The following is a 23,458-nucleotide window of genomic DNA, read 5'->3' on the forward strand; positions in this document are numbered from 1 at the left end:
AAAAAAACCCAATCGCAAAGTCTCCACGTCATTAATGATGATGTTAATCCATCGAGTGACTTGTTTTGTGAAATGATTAGTGACTTTTAGTGAAGACTTTTAAAACAAAACTAAAAATCGATGAAGAACTGATATTTCGACAAAAATCATGCGATTTATTAAAAAATTAACCGATGATGTTATCCTCAACGGCTCCTGATTTATCTTTTTAACTATATAAATAAATAAATCGGAGCACATTATTCATTTCCAGTTATCCCCTCGCCACATCTAGAAAAGAATGCCTCCTTGGAAATAAGAGGCCCTCCCCGCGTTTCCCATTATATATCACTTCATTTCCGAGATACTGAGAATCCCAAGCGTGTCCGTCGGTTATTCGTGGTGTTTGTTAGAGAGAGAGAGAGTTGTGGGAGATCTGATCAAGAAGAAGGCAGCAAGCAAAAGACTCGACAAGGAGACGAAGATGGACGCGGCGAGATTGGATCTGGACGGGAAACCGATTAAGGCAATGACGATCTGCATGATCGGCGCGGGTGGATTCATCGGTTCCCACCTCTGCGAGAAGCTGATGGCGGAGACACCGCACACGGTGCTAGCCGTCGATGTCTACAATGACAAGATCAAGCACCTCCTGGGTCCGGACGACGGCCAAGAGAGCAACCAGCATGCTTGGGCCGGCCGGATCCACTTCCACCGCCTCAACATCAAGCACGATTCCAGGCTCGAAGGCCTCATCAAGATGTCTGATCTGGTCCGACTCTCTGATCTCTCTCCCTTATCGATCCCCAAGTGCGCATTGCCCTTCCGAGATGTAATCCTTTCCCTTGTTCTTCTTGGTTCTGCAGACTATCAATCTAGCGGCGATCTGCACTCCGGCGGACTACAACACCCGCCCCCTCGACACCATCTACAGCAATTTCATCGATGCCCTGCCTGTGGTATGCATCCCCTTCCTATTAGGCGTCTCACTCACCCATGCCTTCTTCCTCTGCTGGACTTGATGTATTTAATTCTTAACAACTAAATGATGATGCAGGTCAAGTACTGCTCCGAAAATGGCAAACGTCTCATCCATTTCTCCACTTGTGAGATCTATGGCAAGACCATTGGAAGCTTCCTCCCAAAGGAGCACCCCCTTAGACAGGTGCTTCTTCTACATCCTCTTATTCATTTATAGATACGTGCACCAGTGGTAGATCTTGACCTTTTAAGGCATCTCTGAAACATGTCATTGAAATTTAACCTCTTTTGTTTTTTTGATCCGGTCGATATGGCAAATGATTAGTTTTCTAAATTTATTGAATATTTTATTAATATGATGCGCTGCAACAATTTTACTGTAAAAAAATTAATTAAATTAAAAAAAAATGGTGTTATGTCTTTTCCTGCACTGCCCTTTGGTTTTACTTCACAATAATTGACAAGGTCTATTGCATTTATTTGTATGTTTGCTGGATTTTGATTGGACCCTTATACAAAGACAGACAACTCAATCCACTTTAATGGTTTTTACCCTTTCACTTGCTAATGCAATTTTTGTAACTTTGTCTAATGTTTTATGGATAAAAGAAATTTTATATTCGAAGGTATTAGAAATAATTTACTAATTATGCATTCAACTCTGTGGTTATCATCCTTTTTAACATGCATCTTACAGAAAGATTTGTAACAACCATTAGAGTGCTAAATTAATGGTATTTCTTAAATCTAATTCTTGCCTCTTTTTGATCCCTTGTGAAGCAAATTTGGGAAACTGTCTATGAGCTTTGATTATTGATGGATATTGATGAATATTTGTCTGTATGTTATATTCAAGTTGTGATGGAATATAAATTATTGGCTTCCTTCTCCCTTATACTTGATGTCCAAATGGTAGATTTGTGCATTTCCTTTCTTTATATATTGTTAACTTTTTTACATTATGTAAGCAGAAGTACAAGTGTTTATTAATCTTTGGATGTTTTGAAAATTTGACATTTCTCATGTCTTAGAATGGTTTAGTTATTCTATGTCCCTTTTTCATTTATGTTTTTTAGTTTTTAACTGACTTATTTTTTTTAGTGACTTTCCTTTACTTTTTTATTATATTAATGGCTTGAATTTGTTTAAGAAAGCTAGTCTTACGCTGTATTGAAAGGTAAGAGTCAGAAGTTGGTTTGGATGCAACATATACTAAAACAGCTAGGACATTTAACTACCACATACACGCACATTCTGTCTGAGTACTATATCTTCCGGTGTTCAATAATGTTTTCTGCACAAGTCCTTATCTCTGAATTGAGACGATGGTTTTTTGACATTTAAGATGGTTGCTCCCTAATTTGTGAACTCAGTTGAGGGCCACTCCAAAACCATTAATGAGTTTCTAGTGTTTTTATGGGAAGCGCCTCCAATGTTACAATGTCTTGGACAGTAACTCTGAAATAAATTTTGGAGCATTAATGTTAGTTTTGCAACTCATTTGGTAGATCTCCAATCAATATTATATTCAATTTGTTATTTGAAAGATATACTGAATTATTTATCAAAAATAATCACCATTTGGGAAAATGATCTGTTCAGACTCGTATGGACAATGTGTGTGTATGTGCATATAATATTTATACATGATACTATATTATTGTATTTATGTGCTTGTATTCATAGATTTAGATGTAAGTCTTCATGTTTACTTGAATACTTTTAAAACCAAAGTCATAGGTGAATATTATTATTTGAAATTGCCATGTGGATGATAGTACATGTGCCAATAGATACATGTTATTGTATCTATATTCATGTATTCATAGATTTAGATGCATGTTTTCATGTTTACATAAATGTTTTTTAAACCAAAGTCATAGCTGAAAGATTATTTTATTTTCAAATTGTCATGTGGATTATTTTGAGGCATGTACGGTCTTCTCTTTTTAAAGGAATTCACTCTAATATGGAAAATGTGGTTGGTGATTGGGGTTGGAATGCTGATATTTTCTGTTGTTACTTCCTTTGTGTCTTTTATTCTATTTAGTCTATAGTTATGCATCATTTAGTAACTTAATAGTATATTTATGCATATATATGAAGTAATTGTAATAGAAAATTATTACGATACTTCATTGATCACTTCACTAACTAGCAGATGAATGATGTATTGTTACTGTGATCTTCCGATGCTGCAATTTTATGCTTTTCACATACTCATCACTCGATTTCTATGCTTAACAGTCTAGTGCACCATGTTATATGAGTAAATTATTGTTGCTTGGTTGTTGAGATGACTGCATGAGTGAAGGTTTTGAAATTTTTTTTTTTTGGTTGAATTTCTGTTCAATTTTATTTTCCATAACAGGATCCGGAGTTCTATGTCCTCAAAGAAGATGCCTCGCCATGCATTTTTGGTCCTATTGAGAAACAGAGGTGGTCCTATGCTTGTGCAAAGCAGCTTATTGAAAGGCTAATCTATGGTGATCATTGCTCAAGGCCTTAAGTGTTTTTACTGGAAGTTGGATTCTTCTTAATCTATAATCTAATATCCTCCTTCAATTGTATTTAAAATCTATTTCAGCTGAAGGTGCAGAGAATGGACTCGAGTTCACCATAGTAAGACCTTTCAATTGGATTGGTCCAAGGATGGATTTTATTCCTGGAATTGATGGACCTAGTGAAGGTGTTCCAAGGGTCCTGGCATGCTTCAGTAATGTAAGAGTTTAAACCAGCTCTTTTATTTCCTGGTTTTTGCTATGGAGGATCAGATGCTTAAAATTATTTCCTGCAGAATCTTCTACGTGGTGAGCCTCTTAAGCTTGTTGATGGTGGCCAGTCCCAAAGGACCTTTGTGTATATTAAGGATGCAATTGAAGCAGTTCTCTTGATGATTGTGCGCTCTCTTTACCCTCTTCTTGTCTCTGTTACTATGCCTTTAAAGTTGGTATTGCTTATCAACGGGCATTTCTTTTCTCAGGAAAATCCTGCTCGAGCCAATGGCCAAATTTTCAATGTGGGAAATCCCAACAATGAGGTCACCGTAAGGCAGCTTGCAGAAGTAATGATAAATGTATGTGATGCATACAGCAACAGTCCATGATGCTGAACAAGTGTCATCTCTTTGTTTTTCTGAGTGAAGTTCTTCCCTTACAGGTTTACTCGAAGGTTTCAGGAGAGCCAGGGTTGGATGCCCCAATGGTTGATGTTAGTTCCAAGGAGTTTTATGGCGAAGGATATGATGATAGTGACAAACGGATTCCAGATATGACCATTATCAATAGGCAGCTTGGTATGTTAATTTCCAACGCAGCAAGGGCATGAACCATTTCTTATCTAGGTCAAAATAATCACATGAAAAATTGTTGCGAAATGTGTAGGTTGGAACCCGAAAACATCCCTCTCGGACTTGCTGGAAGCAACATTGACTTATCAGCACAAGACATATGCAGAAGCTGTTAAGAGGGCCACTGCTAAATCTGTTGCGTCCAGCTAGACATTGGTGTTATTTGGAACTAGATGCCTAAGAGTTGGGAAACATCTATTACTGGTGAACTCCATGAATCCATTTTGACAGATTGACTTTTGCATACCCATTTTTTTCCCCCTTAGTATCCTTGATTGATGTTGAGAGCATTCTCCCTAGTTTGTTTCAGCGAAAAATACAGTGCCACACAGGCTCTCAAGTGCTCGTTATATATGATGCTGTTTAGTACTATGGACATGAAAATTCGAAGTTTCTTCTGAAGCATCGTGGCTTCTTGGTGTGGCTTATCATGTCTGGCTTCTTATTTATCAATGCTTTTTTAATTCACTTCTGTGAATCACTACTGCTCGCTCCGTTCTATATTAGTTATCAGACTTAAATTTTTTTTTTTTAATTATTTATCATCTTAAACATTTTATAATTTTTTTTAATGGGAGTGGTATGCTTTTATGAGATTTTTATGAGATTAAATAACTTTAATAAAAGTAAAATTATTGTATCATAAAATATTTTTTTATATTTTAAATCTTAAAGATTTCAATGATAATTTAAATATTTGTGCAAAATTTGAATGGAACAGTTAATGTGAAACACTAGTTAATTTTTGTTTTGAAAGACCAGTAAACTTGCACGAGGAGAATAGCTCTTCCTTCCTCTCTGACATTTTCCTTAGGCCACAAGGGCCAACGGCATATAGATACAAGCTTAATAAACACGTGGGTTGTAGAGGCCAGCCCAGCTTCAAGGATCATCCTCAGCTTCCTGAAAGTTCATCCATTTCAGCATATCACTAGAAAAACTCGTCTAAATGGAGGTCTAAAACAGAAAATTCATTACATTTAAACAAGAGGGGTATCAATATGTTGATTTACACAGGAGGAGGAGGCAAATCCAAGAGAAGCCAAAACCCTACACAGCTATCAGAATCTAAATCGTCTTGGATAGCAAGAAAGTGCAACCCTCCACATGCTTTCTTGGCTGCCTCCCATGCTTCTGCTTCCTGGGTGGTTGCAGGACTTCTCTTGTAGGTAGCGTAGACATATCGAGTAGAAACGCCGACTGACAGTATTAGGCAGGCACGGCCGGCATCTGCTTCCATGGAACAAACTTCAAGGCCATTCATCCAAGCTGATTATGTAAAGACATTCTCTTTGATTAGGTTTTCTCAAATTCTGACAATAATCATTAGAAAGCACAAAGATAGCAAGGTTTCCATAGATGAATGGTAAAGATAAGATGTATTTCTAAAAGCACATACCTGCAAGAGGCTTTGCACGTGCAGATGCAACAGCAACTCCCGGAACCAATGTCCGCTCTCCTATCTCAATGCCCAGAAGATCGAGATCCAGACTCCCACCAAAGGCATTCCTTTTTCTCAAGTTAGACAATTCATCCTTAACAGCTGAACAGTAGAACAAGGACCTGAGTATTAATTTATCACATGCGCGCGCAGACACTCATATGGCCGTGTCCACAGCAAGCACACGCGCACTACCAGAACGATGCATTTGCGATTGGCGATGGGAACTAAACTAAAGTGAGTCATAACTTGGATAACAGATAAGAAATTAATTATATAAAAAACATAAGTGCGATTAAAAAACTTGGCAGGCAGCGAGAGCAGATAGATATATTTACCGGAGAAAGGCAGCTGGACAAAAGCCCACTGATCCCCAAAGAGGTTTTCAGGAAGTACCGTAGGAAATGGATTGTCTAAAGCTAGGAGTGGCTTTGATCCTTTCTGAAAACCGGGATGACGAGTGTATACAGTCTCGTAGCGTTCTTCCAACCACAGCATCAGGGATATGCACTGTGACATAGAAGGAGCCATAAACAAAAACAGCAGCGCTTATTGGCAGAATACTGGTATTGCAATCTCGTGATGGACAGAGAGAGAGAGAGAGAGAGAACAAGAAGTAGCCGCACCGCACCCTTTTACTTGGAACCGGCTTGATCCCGAGCTCATTGCAGGATCTGGTGATGATAGTCTGCATCTGGGACCTGACAGACACCAAAAATCCAGAAATTGAAGTTCATGAAAAGATACATCGGAGACCAATTAAGCAAAGAGGAGAGAAAAAAAAAAAGAAGAGAAATAGAGACCTGAAAAAGCGGATTTTGTCAGGCAGAGGAAGACCAAGCGAATTGGAGATGGAGGCGATGGCGTCGCGGAGGGTGATGCTGTTAATGACGTTGTTGGGGAAGTAGCGGGTGAACTGAAGAGACAGCGTGGCGTCGCACACCACCAGCTCCCAGAGCTTCTTTCCCCGCTCATCCAGTATGGGTCTGGAACACAAGTCCAGCTCCCACTCCTGGATGCTCTCCGGGTCTACCTCCGGGTCCAAGAAACACACCTCTGCCATTGGGTCCAAGTCCTCATCCTCAAGCGGAGGTGATGAGATCGAGTCCTCAAGCGGAGGTGTTGAGATCGAGCTGCTCTCAGAGAGGGAAGAATATGGAGGGCGATGAAGCCTAAGGGAATGGGAAAAGGAACGGATGGATAAGGATGTCGGAAGCGAGGATGAGAGGAGGAAGACGGGCCTGAACTGCAGAGTTGGAATTTCGAACAGCAAGGATCTAAATTTGAAACCCAGACTCGCAGCCATGGCGCGACCAGAGAGGAGGGAGAGAATTGAGTTGGAGCAGCCAACGCCCTAGGGACAGAGAGGACACGAGCTGTGAGCCTGTGAACGTTATCCACACAATGACCATCACCCAGATAATCTAAGGTGCTGTTTGGTTCAAAGGAATAGAGTGGGAGTGGATTGGGAATGAGCTTTTGAGGCGGGTTTTGGTTCGCATGATCGTAGAAAGATTCACGTGCTATGTAATCGAAAAATATTACCAGCGTTTGGCGTTCGACCCGGGTGGTAATGTGGATGGTAATATCAGCATTCTAAAACTTATAAATATTACCAAGAAAGTGGTAATCGTATTCTAGCCCAAATTTGGTGTCATCTCTTGGATTCTAGTAGTAATCTTATAACTTTTTATATTTTTAACAAATTGATTACTGGTAACCAAACACTGGTAATGAACTATTCCCGGTAATAGAGTTCCCAACCAAACACTGGTTATATTAAATTACCGCAATATTCCCAACCATATAACATTCCAACTCATATTACTGTAGTAATCTCGTTACGATAGTAATATGTCATCTCCATGAACCAGACTGCCCTTAATCCTTTGTTTGGTTGGCAGGCATAGGTATGAGGGAGGATTGTGTGAGGAATGAGATGAGGGTAGATGCTTGATTGGGATTCATCCATTTTTCATCAGGAATGGCCAATCCGGAACACAAAATGACCATCTTACCCCCTCACTTTAATTGTATTTTCAACCAATTTAATAGTTTTCTTTGGTATGTGAGACAAACTCAGAGAGAACCAGCCTCCATCTAGCCCTACTTTTCCTCTCTCACCGATCTCCTCACTCGCCATCCTCCTTCAAGGCCACCACTTTGATCGGTGCTCTCCCGGCTAAGGCGTACATAGCTTCTCCTCCATTGCTGATCCATCAACTTCTTCTCCTGCTCTCTCTCTCTCTCTTTCTCTCTCTCTCTCTCTCTCTCTCTCTCTCTTGGTATCCCTTCTTGAATCCCTCTTTTTGTGTCTTGTGATTCTTTTAAGGAAATTAATCATGACTTATTTTGCAACTATAGAATTATTTTAGAATAGCCAGCACTACATCCTAACTTATTTTGCAACGATAGAATTAATGCTTTGAATTTACTTGTTTGCTTTCCCCATTTCTTCTAATGTTCTTGTTCCTATGTTTCTATATCCAGCATTTGTGATGACTAGCTTACTTCCAAACATTGCATAAATATTTGTCTTATCTAGGCTTTATGCATATATATATTTGTCTTATCTAGAGTTTGGGGATGGAAGAAGATTTCATTTTTTTGTACAACTTGTTTATAATGTGTGGTAGGAAAATACAGCCATGAAGTGAGAAGGAAATCTTGGTCCTCTAGTTCTCTTTGAGGACAGGAGGGACTTTTTTGTGTTCCTCTCAATTACCAAAAAGCAATAAAAATACTACTGCATGATCCAAGGTTTAACTTGATGCCAAACTAAAGTTTCAATTAGTGCCATGGCTACTTGTGCATGCCAACTTCCTTCATGCTAGTTTTATTAATTTCTTTGTGGCTTTCACCTATTTGTTATGGTTTATGGTGTCATGTATTTAGTATATTGGTGTCATGTATTTAGTATATTGATAATTGATTGTGTAATTAATGTATATTGGTGCAATGTATTTAGTATATTGGTGCCATGGCTACTTGTGCATGTATTTAGTATATTGGTGTCATGGCTACTTGTGCATGTTACTTATCTTGTTATCTCACACCTGGTGAAAATGGTATACTGCCAATCTTATGCTTTCTAAAACAAGCAAAAAGACATTGCATGTTCATTTCTTTGTTTTCCTTGACTCCACTTACTCATGAATTAAATCAGGATCAATGGCATTGCACGTGGATCCATATAAGACCAATTTAATGTAAATATAATTAATTATAATCAAATTTATTTATTCTGCCTTTGGATGGATTCTGATTAACAAGAGTCTTCACCAAATTTATATTTCTTTATTATAATGGTTTGCATATGTGTTTCCCACTTACTCATTAAATCATGATCAATAGCATTGCACGTGGATCCATATAAGACCAATTTAATGTGAATATAATTAATTATAATCAATTAGAAAGTACATGAGATATGATGGTGATTAATTACTCCTCTAATTAAATAATAGCTTTGTTCTCAGATGAAATTCTAGATATGAAAAATATTTTAATTAGTATTTAATGAAGTCTTGCCACACAAATGCACACAAATACAATGGTAATGACTAACTAAACTTTTATGCATGTGATTGTTATTTAGATATGAAGAATACTAAACAACTTCAACGATATGCTACAATGATTATGTGTTACATCTACGTACTAAGCCTCATGATAGCCACATGTGCAATCAAGCAACGAAACCATAGAAATAAAATTATTCGGCGGGAAATTGAATCAACATCTACACGGCGCCGTAAACAACAAGAATACCTTTACCGCGTGGTTTATGAAAGCGATATAAAATGCGTCGATAAGTTGCGTATGGACCGACGGTGTTTCCATAATTTGTGCCAATTACTAACTACTACTGGTGGGTTGCGAGGCACTGTAAATGTCGGGGTCCAAGAAATGACTGCAATGTTTCTTAACATTATAGCACATCATGTTAAGAATAGGATAATTAAATTTGATTTCGTCCGATCCGGAGAAACAGTTAGCCGACATTTCCATGCTGTGTTGAAGTCAGACATTCTTTGCCACGGTGTTCTATTGAAAAAACCAGAACCTGTACCTGAAAACTCAACTGACTTTAGGTGGAAGTGGTTTAAGGTAAATAATTTAACTTTTTCCTTTTTGGTTTTATTTATATTTTGTAAGTGACATTTTTTTCGATCAGAGTGTTATCTAGGAGCGTTGGATGGCACACACATCCGTGTAAATGTGCCTAAAGCTGATCGTCCAAGATATAGATCAAGAAAGTCTGAAATAACAACTAACGTACTCGGTGTTTGTGATCAAGATATGCAATTTACATATGTATTATCTGGTTGGGAAGGTTCAGCTCATGATGGTCGAGTTCTTAGGAATGCCATAATGAAGCCTAATGGGTTGAGAGTTCCTAATGGTAAATAAGATGTGCATCTAAAATTATTTTTGCCTATCTAATATTACTAACACAACGGTCCATAAAATGAATTGTGTTTTTTTTTTACATTTGTTAGGTTTCTACTATTTAGTGGATGCTGGATATGCAAATTGTCCTTGTTTTCTTGCTCCATTTCGAGGGCAACGTTATCACTTAAGTGCCTGGGCTGATGGACATCAACCACGCACACCTCAAGAATTTTTCAATATGAAACATGCAAGTGCGAGAAATGTGATCGAGAGGGCATTTGGTCTTCTAAAAAATCGGTGGAAAATTTTATCCAGTCCAAGTTTCTATAGTATAATCACTCAACGACGTATCATCAACGCGTGTTGCCTATTACATAATTTTATTAGGAGGGAGATGGCAGAAGACCCCGCCGAAGATGAAATTGATAATTTGAACTTGGAGGAACAAGAAGAAGATGATATGGAAAATATCACAGCTGTTGATAATATATTACAAAAAAGTAATAATGTTGATAACATTATATCACAGCTGTATATTTATATTTAAAAAAAATGTTGATACGATTATAAAAAAGTAATAATGATAATATATTACAAATAAAACAATATTACAATAATAATAATAATAATAATATAATAAAAATAAAATAATATTGTAAAAAAATCAATAATAATAAAAAAATCAAATTAATTATAAAATAATAAAAATACAAATAATATAATTGTTAAAAACAAAATAATAATAATGAAGATTAATAGTAAAATTAATTATACAAAATAAAAAAGATTTAAAATATAGCAATAATGGTAATATATTGGAAATAAAATAATATTATTAACTAATATATTTATTTATTTAATATTCTTTTGATAAGGGCATAAAAGACATTTCCCACATATTTCTTTTTTTTACTTTTTTTATTCCCAATGAATTACTCTCCCATACCCTCAAACCAAACACAGTTTTTCTTTTATTCCTAATCCATTCCCCCTTATTCTTATTCCTATCTTATTCCTATCAAATTCCATTCCCTTGAACCAAACAGCATCTAATTTTGGAAAACGTAGAGGGCACAAAAGGGCTGAAAAAAATATATACTTCTTTAAGGACCAAGAGAGTAATTAAACCAAAATAAAATTAACACTATTTAAAACTCCAAATAGAAGATGATAAAAGATAATAAAAGAAAAAAGTAATTTTTAATTACAGGGTGGAAATATATCCAAAACATAGACCGGTATGGGAGGATACCCATACAATCTAATTACTTCCAGCACACTCCTTCATAGTTGTTCTTTTCCAGACATGTAGAAAGAGTTTTTTTTTTCTAACACGGTATCCAACCATCGCTAAATATTTTTTTGACTTTAATCTATCATATAGTCAATGGCGCTGTCACTCTATTTTGGTTAGACAATTGGTATGTTGGGCAATCCCCGAAACACATCTGACAAACTGAATTTGCCAAATTGGTGACACCTTTTATGCATGGTGTATGAATACTTCAGGTCTTTCCAGGACATTCTTCCGAAGTTCAGATGAGATGTTGGACGCTATTCAAATTCAACTTAACCTGCTTATCACCAAAAAGGTCTAATTACAAAGCTTGGAAGCTAACCTCAAATGGGAAATTCTCAGTCAAATCGTTTTATAAGTTTCTAAGTGACAGAGGGACATGGTGCAAAGTGACTCCTCTCATTTTCAAACGCCTTTGTCCTCGAAAGATCAATGCGTTCCTCTGGCTTGCCTAGGACAACAAAATCCTCACCCTAGATAATCTATTTGCCAGAGGCTATAATAAATTAGCCATGGCCACCTATAACATTTACCATAGGGGAATTGAGTCGATGGACCACCTCTTTTTCAAATGTCCTATTGTTATATCCATCTAGAGTCATTTTGCATGAATCCTAGGTTTCTAAAGAGCCCCAACGTCTAGTTTTGACATGTGAGGAACTTGGCGCAGGAGGTCTAAGTAGTGCACATAGGCTACGTGCTTGTTATTAGTAAGGGCAATTATTTGGTTAATTTGGCTAGGAAGAAATAATTGCATTTTCAATTCCGCTACAATGTCATTATCTTCATTATGTTTTAAAATATGCCATATACTTCTATCATGGGTGGATGCAGTTCCAAGTGCAAAGAGGTACAAGCTTGAGGAGACATCGACCACGTCTACTCTTTCTGTTTTTGATTTTGCATCTAGTTGTGTTGTTTCTGTAATAGTCTAAGTTCCACTCTTAGTGGATGCTGTCAATTTGTATTTTGATTGCTCCAAGTAGTCTTTCGACTCTGTTATTCTATTTCTTTTAATGCATGTATGATTTATCCACTTTATATTTACTTTTTCCTATTATTAAAGAGTAAACTAGCATAATTCAAACAAATATATCAATAAAAAAAAAAAAAAACTCACCCACCCAACTCCATTTTCACTTTGATCGCATGGATGCATAACATACACATAATTAAATTCCATTTTGATTACTAATTTACCGTAATTAACACAAACTATACACTGCACAATAAAATTAGATGGCCTCAAAGATAAACAATGAATTTTTAAAAAAATAAATAAATAAATAAAATACTTATTTATATATCACTATATATATATATATATATATATATATATATATGGTTAAAACCCCTCAATTACAAAACATTCAATCAGTCATCATAGGTCCTGAAGCATGAAAGCATTGAGCGTTGTTTCTATCTACTATTATCTAAAAATAATCAAGTTATTAATGACTGGGCGAAACCAAGAAATAACCCCTCACGTGCGAAATTATAGAAGATCTCCTTAAGTTTGTTTCTATCAAAATCTCCCAGCCCCCAAAGAGGGTTACTCCAGAAAAAGGGAATAACTTAATTGCTCTTAAACATATCTTAAACTTCTAACTCGATGATCTTCACAACCGAAGCATCACCCAGTTTCTGGCAAACAACGATCGTGAGACTTTATAACGCCTGAGGCCTTGCCATGATCAAGGGGCAACCTTCAAAACTGAATCGTTTGTGCCACTGGTAGATTCAGCCTGCATGCACAGTACAAAGTCAGACTTGGGTTTTTGAGGTACGGCTAAATAATAACTGACAAACAAGAGCGAAGACCGCCCGCCTCCAATCGTCTCAAATATCAATGGAGAGCTCTCCACAACGAACTTTCAGAACAAGAAAAAACTCCGAACAGAATAGACATAGAAGTTTGGGTTACGAGACAGATACTCACAGGATCCCGTGGATCTCCACGCATGGGGAATAGGCCTCTAACTATATGTGACTGTCTAGCCTGTCCATAAAAATATACCATTCAGGATACAGCTTCTGCTAATCAATAACTAATGTGGCCTCCTAATGTCATATACACCACTAAAATAATAGGATAAAAGAAGAGCAAAATAGTATGCCGCTGGAGCTGATATATTAGAAACTGTTTAAATAACGGCAGCAATAAGCATACTATGCACATATATTATAATTAAACCCAAGCACAGTTTAACGCAGCCCACATACATACTTCACCGGAACTTCAAAACGATTACTGGCCGATGTTCCGGTATGGCGGGTGTACGAGTATAAAAATGCCCCAGTGAAACTCCAGCGAAGCTGGTTTGTATTGAGGCGTGGGATGACTATACATAGTACTGGCATAATGGCATTGTCGGCCTACACTTTGCAATTAATCTGCATCTCACAAGAAAAGATACATTTGAAAACTATAGAGATAGAAAGTAAACAACAAACTTCATTCACTTGCAACAGTTAAAAAGAACACAGAGAACATAACATTGATTGAAAAACACAGGCACCTTGCAGCCCTTCCAGATGAAGTGAAGACAATGATAACAGAAGCTTCAACTTTGATTGCTGCACGTACCTTAAGTGGTGGTCATGCTGAAAATAAACATGAGCAAATTTTAGATTCATCAACATGTGAGTTTATTCCTTTAAAAGGACAATATGCATCTATTCAAATAGCATTGGAGTATACTATGAACGTGAATGGGGAAGGCAGAAACGTACTGCAGAAGAAGCAATAGACTCCAAATGGGTCATTGGTTTGCCAACATATTTCACAGTTTTCTTGGAGTACAAATCTTGGTTAAAAAACCTTCTCGGCCTGCAATTTTGCAGAATGAAATGAATGGCCAAAAACTCTAAAATAAGCAGAACTATGTAAGATGGCTCTGCATCTTCTTAACAGAAAAAATAGTCAACATGTATCAGAATAGTTGGCATAACCACAAAAAGAATGCCAAGACAACACAAGCAAATGTTGACCTCCTTATAGTGCAGATGTAATTTTTCACCAAAATAATATTGTTGGAATCCACCATAGGAAGGTACAAACTCAAATATCGTGCACGCTAACCAATGTTGACTATCATTAATGACTGATATCCAACTTCCATATGGCAGAGAAAATGAAATCAGACTATCTGTAGATGCCAGTATTCTAAACTCGATCATAGCCAGTGCAATTCCACCGAAATAATATTGTTGGAATCCACCATAGGTTAATAGGTTCCTTTAACCTTAAACATATGAAAATCAAATAAGTTCCCACTGAAACAACCTATCTCAAACCAAGTCTAATTCACTCATTGAACAAAAAACAGTGAAGTTTCATTTTGACAAAAAGTACGGAGTTTAAGTCTCTGACCTGCTTCACACAAGATGGCATTCCATAAGAGGATAATGTCTCTCTATACGCACTACCCTCACTTAACAAAATTGACACAGATAATATTCACCCTTTCCTGTCGGTTTTGATACTAACAAACCATGCTTCCAAAATAACCCCTAAAACTTTTTTGATTCAACTTCTAACCTTTTTCACATTTTGAAATAGTTGATGATAAGCATATTTAGTTACACTTTACCACAGAAGATCTTCATGGCTTTCACAAGTTATCAAGCAAAATAAAGGAAAAATTTTAAAGCATAGCATCAACATCAAGGACATAGTTTACCTCTGCACAAATTTTTCCCACAATTGAAATAGTTTCAACAGGGTATAATCCTTGAAGAATTTCAGCACCCAAGAGAATCACATCACTTCCTAAACTCAAGCAACATTTTGAAGTTGTAAAATCTGAAGTTCTGTGAATGATAGGTGGTTCTTATGTTACTTGTGGTCAATTTAAAGAAGGAAATGGAAAAAATTAAAATTAGGAATACCATCAAGAACTGCATTGGCTACATCAGTTGCCTCTGCACGAGTTGGACTCAAGTTGTCAGTCATGCTGTCCACCACACGGCTGATAACTGCAGGCTTTCCAGCCATGTTGCACTTATAGACAGCAGCCTTTTGAAATAAAAACACCTATGTGAAGAAAAATTATATGGTTAAAGCTGCAATTGATTTATCCACCAACAAAATTCCATCAGTTCCACATGAGACATAGGCAGGAGCTTAATTATATGTTCAGAAATTACTGACAATCCGGGACTGCTTCACACTATATAATGTCCATCAGTTGGAGAGGCAGGGACTCAATAAAGATAAAGTCAGACTAAACCTAGAAGGCTACCATCAAAATCAGGTCCGCCGAAATAGTCAAAGGTGGCAACAAAACCAAAAATTAACACTTGTTTGTCAAGTTTATAAATTGAAGAGACACTATACCAGGAAGTCTACCATAAGTAGCATGTAAATATCGCATTTTGTAAATGCCATATGCAGCCAAACAAGTGTTTAGACAATTGCATAAGCATCTGCTTATTAGTGTATTATAGCTGCACACAAGATCAACTAGCTACACAAACAGGTTTGATTCAAATACAAAACAGAGCTATACATGGATAAACCTGTAATTAGCAAAATGAATACTTAGGTTCAAAGTTCAACTACCTGCTGCACTAAGGTTTCAAGGAAGCTTTAGCTGTAGTTCAAACTCAACTGATACTTATGACTGGGAGAGATACTTGGTTAGAGGTTGTTCAACAATATTAAATAATATTACAAAATTAACAAGCAAACAAGTAAAATGTCAACTGGTAATTGCATCAGTATGTTCATAATCCGAAACAGAACTTCCTTCCTCTCTCTGGTGGAAGATCTATTCCAAGATTCCCACATGAAAGGATTTTGCCATCTGCAGCTTGTTAGATTTCATCAAAATGTGTTAATCCCTGCTAGAGGGAAACATTAAAATATATTGCAAAACTGATGAAGAAATCACGTCATTAACTATTTTATTACCTCTACATTTTCAATTTTTGCAAATATTTGTGTCTGATGAAGATCACCCAACTTTGAGAGGAACTCACGTGCTTGTCCTTTGACAAAAAAATCCGTATTGTCAAATTAGAAGTCTGGATGAACAAAGCATGCCAGTGCCAGGCCATATGTGTTTTAAAAAGATAACTGAAATGAAGAAGAACAGTCAATTTCTCCTATTGGTACAGCTAGAGAATGCAGAACAGACGAGACATTAAGAAAGTGAATTGTACCAACCTGGCGAACATCTTCTGCATGCCTTGTATAAGATAATGAGAGGAAGTCAATACTATTCCTAACACCCCATTTACTTATAACCTGAAGGGAGTAATAGAAGATCAAGTAAAACAGAAAACATTTAATAAGTAAAAAAAATTAAAAAGATAATGCACACCATTGAAATAAAAGCAGTGAGCCAATTTATTGTACCATAACCACAACTGCAGTATTATATGATTACCAAGAAAACGAATTAGGTGGTCACATCAAACATCTAATATCAATAGTGCATATAGCCTTGCACCAAAAGCAGACAACCTAATATGAGAATTATTCACAAATATTTATTGTGAACATGATTACAGGTGATAGGAAAGACTTTACACAATGATTCATTATTACCAGTACGAATTAAGCATAAGTACCCCTTATTTTGGAGTTGAAAGAATATATTATAGAAATGCAGCATGTACATCTTTGTCAGCATCTGAAAGAGTTGAACAAAGATACAGCTAAAGTAGCAGTGTTCTTGATCACACAGACCACACCAACCCTTTCAACTCTGCAACCTACAACATCAATGTAAATTGAATACATAGCAAAGCGTCTAAGCAAAGCAGACATTATCCGAACTCAATTCAATCTAAATCTTAAGCTGATAGGATGAAAACCCCATGCTTAAATATCCATATCCAAATTCACTAAATTAACAATGTGAGACTATTGGTTACTCTAATAAAGATAAAGCTTCTTCAAGTTAGAGCTGGTTTGAAGTAAGACTGTCACGCCCCAAACCCAGCCCGATTGGACCCGACGAGCGAACAAACGGCCGCAGACCCACAGGATGTGAACCTCATAAGTCTGCAAGGCCTCAGAACCTGATTCAGAGAAGATACAAAATAAACAAATGAAGTTACAAAAGTATTTTACAACTTAATATTATACAATAATTTAAAAGAAAGAGTATTTTCAGAAAAATTTCGGAAAAGCGACAACCCTAGTTGATTCATCCTAGCACTGGCTGAACATCACTAGACTTAAGCACAATAACCTTAGAGTCCAGTACCTGAAAATATAGAATAAGAGAGGCTAAGTAACTTGGTTACTCAGTGAGTGGGGTAAAAATAGGTGGAAAACTTTGGAACACTTTCAAATACAGAAAAAGCTTAGTCAAACCTTTCCAAAACATCAGTAAAAACCACAAGTAAATAAACTTAGGCAGGAAACCATGTACAAGTACGAATACGTAAACATAAGTTTCCAATGCACAACTTTGCAAACATTTCTCAATATCGCCATTAACTAAATACAAACTCTAGAAATACAAATCTTGGAAATATAGAAACTTCTAGACATGATTTCAAACAAAATGTCTCCAAACTTACTATAGATAACAGATGGCCATTTATTATCACCGAACGGACAAGGTATCAGATGCCCGTTTATTATTACCGAAAGGACATGGTATCAGATGGTCGTTTACCACCGAATGGACACAGTACAAACTATAGCATCGATTTTACAGAAATTCTTGTCGACAAGGTCAGTATTAAACCCCCACTGACAAGGTTGAGTACAATTCATTTAGAGACTAAAACATTCCAAACAAAAACTTGAATTCGAAATACCGAATGTTCACATAATTTTCTCAAATATTCAAATAGACAAAAATTCAAAATTTCAAAACCCCACTTTAGGGGAATAAGTAAATAAACAAAAATTAAATAAAGAATTTAGTAAATAAATTATCAAATCATTAATATATACCGATCATTCTTGAAAATGAAGCGTAAAACTATTGTATACCCGAATAAATAAATAAGCGAGATTAAATTTGAGCAAAACAGGGTAATAACAGAACAGGCAAATGCACACTCCAACACAAAATTACATGACTGATAAAATCTACAATTCCAACTATTCCAATACATATAACCTCAAGATTCCCATGATCAAAGATTGATTACAAGCATACATCTACCTCACACCCATCAATCATGCTTAACAATCTAAATATACACGGAAGCCAAGGTAAAGATATGTTGCAAGATAAAAACTTAGCTTATTATCTTTCTCATTCAAGATTTCAGCTACCACTAGTATAATATAATTGTAATAGCCTCATATGAATACTTAAAAAATAATAATTACGTAATTTCTTAAGACCTCGACAGAGTTTTCCTCACATATCCTTTCTCCATCTTTACAAATCACCTTATGTTTTCTTTTGATGACACACAGGGCTTCAACATATTCAGAAATCACAAGGTATTGAGCCCTACACAATTCACTCTGTAAATTTACTTTGCCACACTTCTCTGCATAAAAACACTTCTAAACATGCCTCATTCCATAACTCAACTCCAAAAACATACAATCAAATGCAAAGATATTTTGTAGAAACAAACCTAGGACAATCTTGAACATTTTTCTTGTTTAATTCTTCCCAAATTCAGCCTCCAAGAATGAGGAAAAAAAACCTTCTAAATCTGATAATTCTGCATAGAAACATCATCCTGCGCAAACCCTTTTTAATAGACCATAACTCATAATCTACAAATCCAATAAACTTGAAATTTTGCAGGTTGAAAGTTAAGGTGATAAGGAATATTTTTCATACTAGGCACTTTGTCTAATTGCACTTAGTGAGTCCGGAATTTGCCTCTAAATCTACAGGTCTACACAGTAATGCCTCCAGGGCATATCAACTTGAATGGATCGTATTTCATAGAATATATGTCCAACAAATACGAGATTTGGCAGGTAGAAAGATTAAACAATTCACTACAACTCTTCAATTTTAGTCCTCTACAAATTCTGCTTCTATGACCTTCGAATTTAGGCCACAATTTCCAGTCATCTCATTATCATTTCCAGATATCAAGATATTCATCTAGTCTCAAACCAACTCTCTTGACTCAATTCATGCAAGCATATGAGATATCATTTTCAAAGGTTTCACAATCAATTGAAAGGTATGATTTTAAACATTCATCCAAAATTTATACAACCATAAAAATTCCTCTAAACACGCATTCACTTCATTAAAGATATCATTTTCACCACCCATGCCATAATCATAGGGTCATTGCTTACAATTAATTCTCAAAGCATTATGTCAAACACTTGGCATGCATTATTCAAATATTCACACATGAGTTCCAACATAACCAATAATGACCAATTTACATACATCAATCCTTTCCAATAACAAAGATGCAATAACACCAAAGTAAACTCGCCAACTTTTCAATTTGACAAACCTAGGACAATTTTCCATTCCAAATATAGATATAGGGAAACTAAAGTCTTCTTACACCAACCTACCAATCTATAATAACAATTCAAACACACCTCATAAAAGCATATATACCCATGCCATTAACATTAATATAAAACTCACACAAACATCATCTCCAACAATCCATAAACTCATATCATATTCTAAGAATCAATTGACAATTGCTCACATTAAATAGTCAAGAGCATTTCATCAAACATCTTGCATGCAATGACCGACTATCCACACATCACTTCGAGCATAATACATGAATACAATCCATTTACATAAGTCATTCTTCAAGTATTTTTGTTCCACCCAAAATGGGAAAATCACCCCATTTAATACATGAGATCCACTAAATTCTTGCACATAAATCACATTGAATCTAACTCCCAAAGGTCTTCAATTTTCATAAACCAAAACTAACATCAAGCATGGTGTTTGCTATACCACACAAAATGAATCTTGACAAGTAGAATAATAATGAGCCAAAATGTATAAACAAAACCTTGAATATCTAATAAAAATCATTAAGTAAATTCATGTAGATCTCCCAATTAAACTTGGTATGATACTCCAACAAGACAAAATAAGAGTTCCAACATCATTATGCAAAATCATCTCAAAAGCAAACCAATACATCATACAAGAGTTAAAAGAAACCAACAACGATTAGGTTAGCCCACTCACCTGAAATCTCTTCCTTCCCCTTACTTCGAATGATCTAGGAAGAAACCAAAAGAGGAAAAAGATGGAGACCAAATCTAGGGTTAAGATCAACAATTGCATAAAAAAAAATTAAGGAAAACTAAGATTCACTTACCTATAACAATCAACAACCAAAGGTGGAGAAAGATCATAGTGCTAGGGTTTCCACCTCATAAATGTGAGATTGAGTTTGGAGGAGACAAAAGATTGATGTTTTAACAAAGTTTTCGGCCTACTATAATAACTGGTTACTACAGTAACGGCTGATACAGTAATGGGCAAAAAAAAACTGGGCTATAACAAAGACTATTTCAATTTGAGCTTTGTGAGGGCAGAAAGGTAAGGCCAACCATTATCAAAACAAACAAAGGCAAGCTCCCCCATTTGCATAGGAAAGAAGTTTAGTATCATCTCAAGTGTAACGCCAACCAAATTTAAAATAATAAAAACAAAACAAAACCAAAAAAATAAAAAATAAAAGGGCCAATAGAAGTTATACCTCAAGCCAGACTAAAGTGGTTTCGCTCCAAGAAATAGGTACTGGCCGATGAATATCATGTCTCCAGGCATCACTGCCTACAACAATCACATAAATGTTAAAAGTGTCAAACACATCAGTGTAACTTTATTAAATGATTTAGTGTGTGATCTAGATTATGAAATAGATTTGGCAGGATGCTCTTTTTTGTTATTCATGGTGGTAAGTTGGACACTGAAGTTGATATAAGGCATTTGATGTTATCATGATACACCATCATTATGGTGGCATAGATTGCTCGGAATAGTTATGCTAGGAAGAGATAGATGCACTTTAATGTCAAGGAGAAACTAGAAAATTGGTATTTCCATATTACAAAGCCAATTGCTCAAACTTAAAAAAGAATAATAATAATAATAATAATAATAACAATCAACAGCATAAATATAAATGTCAGCAGTATCATCTTGTCATGATTAAGGCAACTATGGGAAAATGTCATTTGATTACTATAAATAAAATATGGGCAATCATGGCCATTGTTCATTTTTTCCCCGTGAGTTAACTTCATTGGAAGCTCAATGTTACTTGCCTTTGAAAGTCAGCCAAAATTTATAGGCAGCAACTCAGAGGATCCTTCTGTTGATCAGGTGTCAATGTGACAAATGCATCTGCCTTAATGAAATTGCATGCTCACTTTTGTTGGCAACCTGTAATTCAGGGCCTACTGTATCTAACACGACCTGAGAAAGGATTTGTGTTAGGCACAGAGATATATTCTAGGACAAAATAGCGATCTTCTAGGGAAATTTGATATGGATATTAAAAAAAATATTACTGTTGTTTTGGTTTTGAGCTGGGTACCACACCTAGTGGTTTATCGCTGCTTGTTCCCTCTCCCGGATTTGGGGAGGTTTTCTGTTGTTTCTCGTTATTTTAATTGAAGTGGTTTATCCATCTTTTAAAAATAAAAAAAATAAAAAAAAAAAGGTAAGACAAGTAAGTTCAGAGGAAAGACAAGCCATTGATCAGGTAATAGATATGGGGGCCGAGAAGAATGGGGCTTACAGCGCAGAGTTTCTTAGTGCTCTTGACGGCTGCCTTCAGGTTCTCGGTGTTTCCTGGTGATAATCCATGTCCCCCCACGAGAAGTCAAAGCGAGCCACTGCAAAAATGAGGTTTAAGTTTGTCATTACATTTCACAATTAAAGCTGCTAATAAAAATAATAATTTAAAAAAAAATCAAGGAAAGACCATACCAGAGTCCGACATGCCAGCCTTGAGACAGGAAGAGATCACATCCACAGATCGCGATTTGGGACCAAGTGTCCCCACGATTTTGGCCATCGCAGGAAAGAATCTGCAGGGAATTAAACAAAGCAGCAGGAATTGTTTCAAGTATTGACATGGTAGATTGAAGCGCGAAAGAAGAGGAAATCCCAACATCTGACGTCTTATGCTTAGCGAGATGAATTGCTGCCTCGGGGGATCGGCAAAAGATGGCAGGAAAATAAATGAATAAATACGAAAGAGAAGACAAAAGAAGAGAAGATGGTAGCACGTACAAGGCTTGGAAGGCTCAAGAATGGAGGCCATCCTGGTGGGCTCTTCCAGGAGCAAGTGAGTCGACCGCATATTCTCTTGCTCTACAAAGTTGTAGAAATCTCGTTATTAGTTTTGGATTTTTAACTTAAATCTTCAAATAGTTTTTATTTAATATTTTATAATCATTTTAACTTATTTTAAATTTATTTATTTATTTAATAATTTATTATTGGGAAAATTACTGTTCACCCCTCGTAATTTTTCAAACTTCCCAAAAACCCTCTCCTACTTTTACACACCCCGGACAACCCTTCCGTTAGTGTTTAACTTCCCTATTACCCCCTACCGTTCACTTCAAATGAGTCCATGTTGTGAAATCCCATTTTTGGCCTTGAAAATGGTGGGAAAGGAAAGCGCCAAATCACATCATGTTCAACCTTTTCAAGGGCTTTTTGCTTGGTTTCTGATAGACAATGCATAGGAGTTGCATTACATCTTGTTGTTCTCCTCATTTCTCCTCATTTGAGTTGTTCGACTTCGCTCAGCGGCTATCGTAATACGGTGAGAATCTCTTTGTTGCTATCGGTTTGACCATTCAATGCAGGGAGTTTATTATGGCATCTCATTTGTGGTAGTCCGGGTGAAGTTTATCATACCCGAAATATATAAATCAGTTTCTCCAACAGAAAATGAAGTTGATTTCTATCGGATTGGTCAAGTGCACTTTATCTTCAAATGAGCTGTATTCGATTTTATTGTCGAGGCAGAGCATGTGTCATTGTCGTCTCCGTTTGAAAACGAGTTCATTTCGTTGTAAAGTTCTTCTCGTTTATGGTTATCTTTTTGTATA

The 23,458-nt window shown here is 36.2% G+C and overlaps 2 protein-coding genes, 1 long non-coding RNA gene and 1 pseudogene across 4 annotated transcripts; 1 reads left to right on the forward strand and 3 right to left on the reverse strand.

The window, feature by feature from the left end:
- Positions 1 to 251: 251 nt before the first annotated feature.
- LOC120270511 (UDP-D-apiose/UDP-D-xylose synthase 2) lies at positions 252 to 4,777 on the forward strand. The gene is made up of 9 exons (XM_039277546.1): positions 252 to 751; positions 846 to 938; positions 1,037 to 1,144; positions 3,332 to 3,446; positions 3,548 to 3,681; positions 3,758 to 3,859; positions 3,944 to 4,036; positions 4,120 to 4,255; positions 4,344 to 4,777. Exons 1-9 carry the CDS (start codon positions 464 to 466, stop codon positions 4,457 to 4,459), a joined length of 1,185 nt encoding a protein of 394 aa, XP_039133480.1. The 5' UTR covers positions 252 to 463; the 3' UTR covers positions 4,460 to 4,777.
- Positions 4,778 to 5,030: 253 nt separating this feature from the next.
- Positions 5,031 to 7,171, reverse strand: LOC120270960 (protein TAB2 homolog, chloroplastic). 2 transcript variants are annotated; one of them, XM_039278051.1, is made up of 6 exons: positions 6,554 to 7,171; positions 6,382 to 6,451; positions 6,089 to 6,260; positions 5,709 to 5,852; positions 5,288 to 5,578; positions 5,031 to 5,212 (listed from the first exon to the last, which is right to left on the reverse strand). In XM_039278051.1, exons 1-5 carry the CDS (start codon positions 7,054 to 7,056, stop codon positions 5,319 to 5,321), a joined length of 1,149 nt encoding a protein of 382 aa, XP_039133985.1. In that variant the 5' UTR covers positions 7,057 to 7,171; the 3' UTR covers positions 5,031 to 5,212; positions 5,288 to 5,318. The 2 variants fall into 2 exon arrangements, with proteins under 2 accessions (XP_039133985.1, XP_039133984.1); XM_039278050.1 differs by lacking the exon at positions 5,031 to 5,212 and having other exon boundaries at positions 5,242 to 5,578.
- A 5,824-nt stretch (positions 7,172 to 12,995) lies between these two features.
- LOC120270774 lies at positions 12,996 to 22,698 on the reverse strand (annotated as a pseudogene).
- Positions 17,591 to 20,831, reverse strand: LOC120270776. Its single transcript, XR_005539681.1, has 3 exons — positions 20,701 to 20,831; positions 20,568 to 20,601; positions 17,591 to 17,660 (listed from the first exon to the last, which is right to left on the reverse strand). It is a non-coding gene; the product is annotated as an uncharacterized LOC120270776 (long non-coding RNA).
- Positions 22,699 to 23,458: the final 760 nt, after the last annotated feature.

This window comes from Dioscorea cayenensis, chromosome 10 (assembly GCF_009730915.1).
Source record: "Dioscorea cayenensis subsp. rotundata cultivar TDr96_F1 chromosome 10, TDr96_F1_v2_PseudoChromosome.rev07_lg8_w22 25.fasta, whole genome shotgun sequence".
Lineage (NCBI taxonomy): Eukaryota > Viridiplantae > Streptophyta > Magnoliopsida > Dioscoreales > Dioscoreaceae > Dioscorea > Dioscorea cayenensis.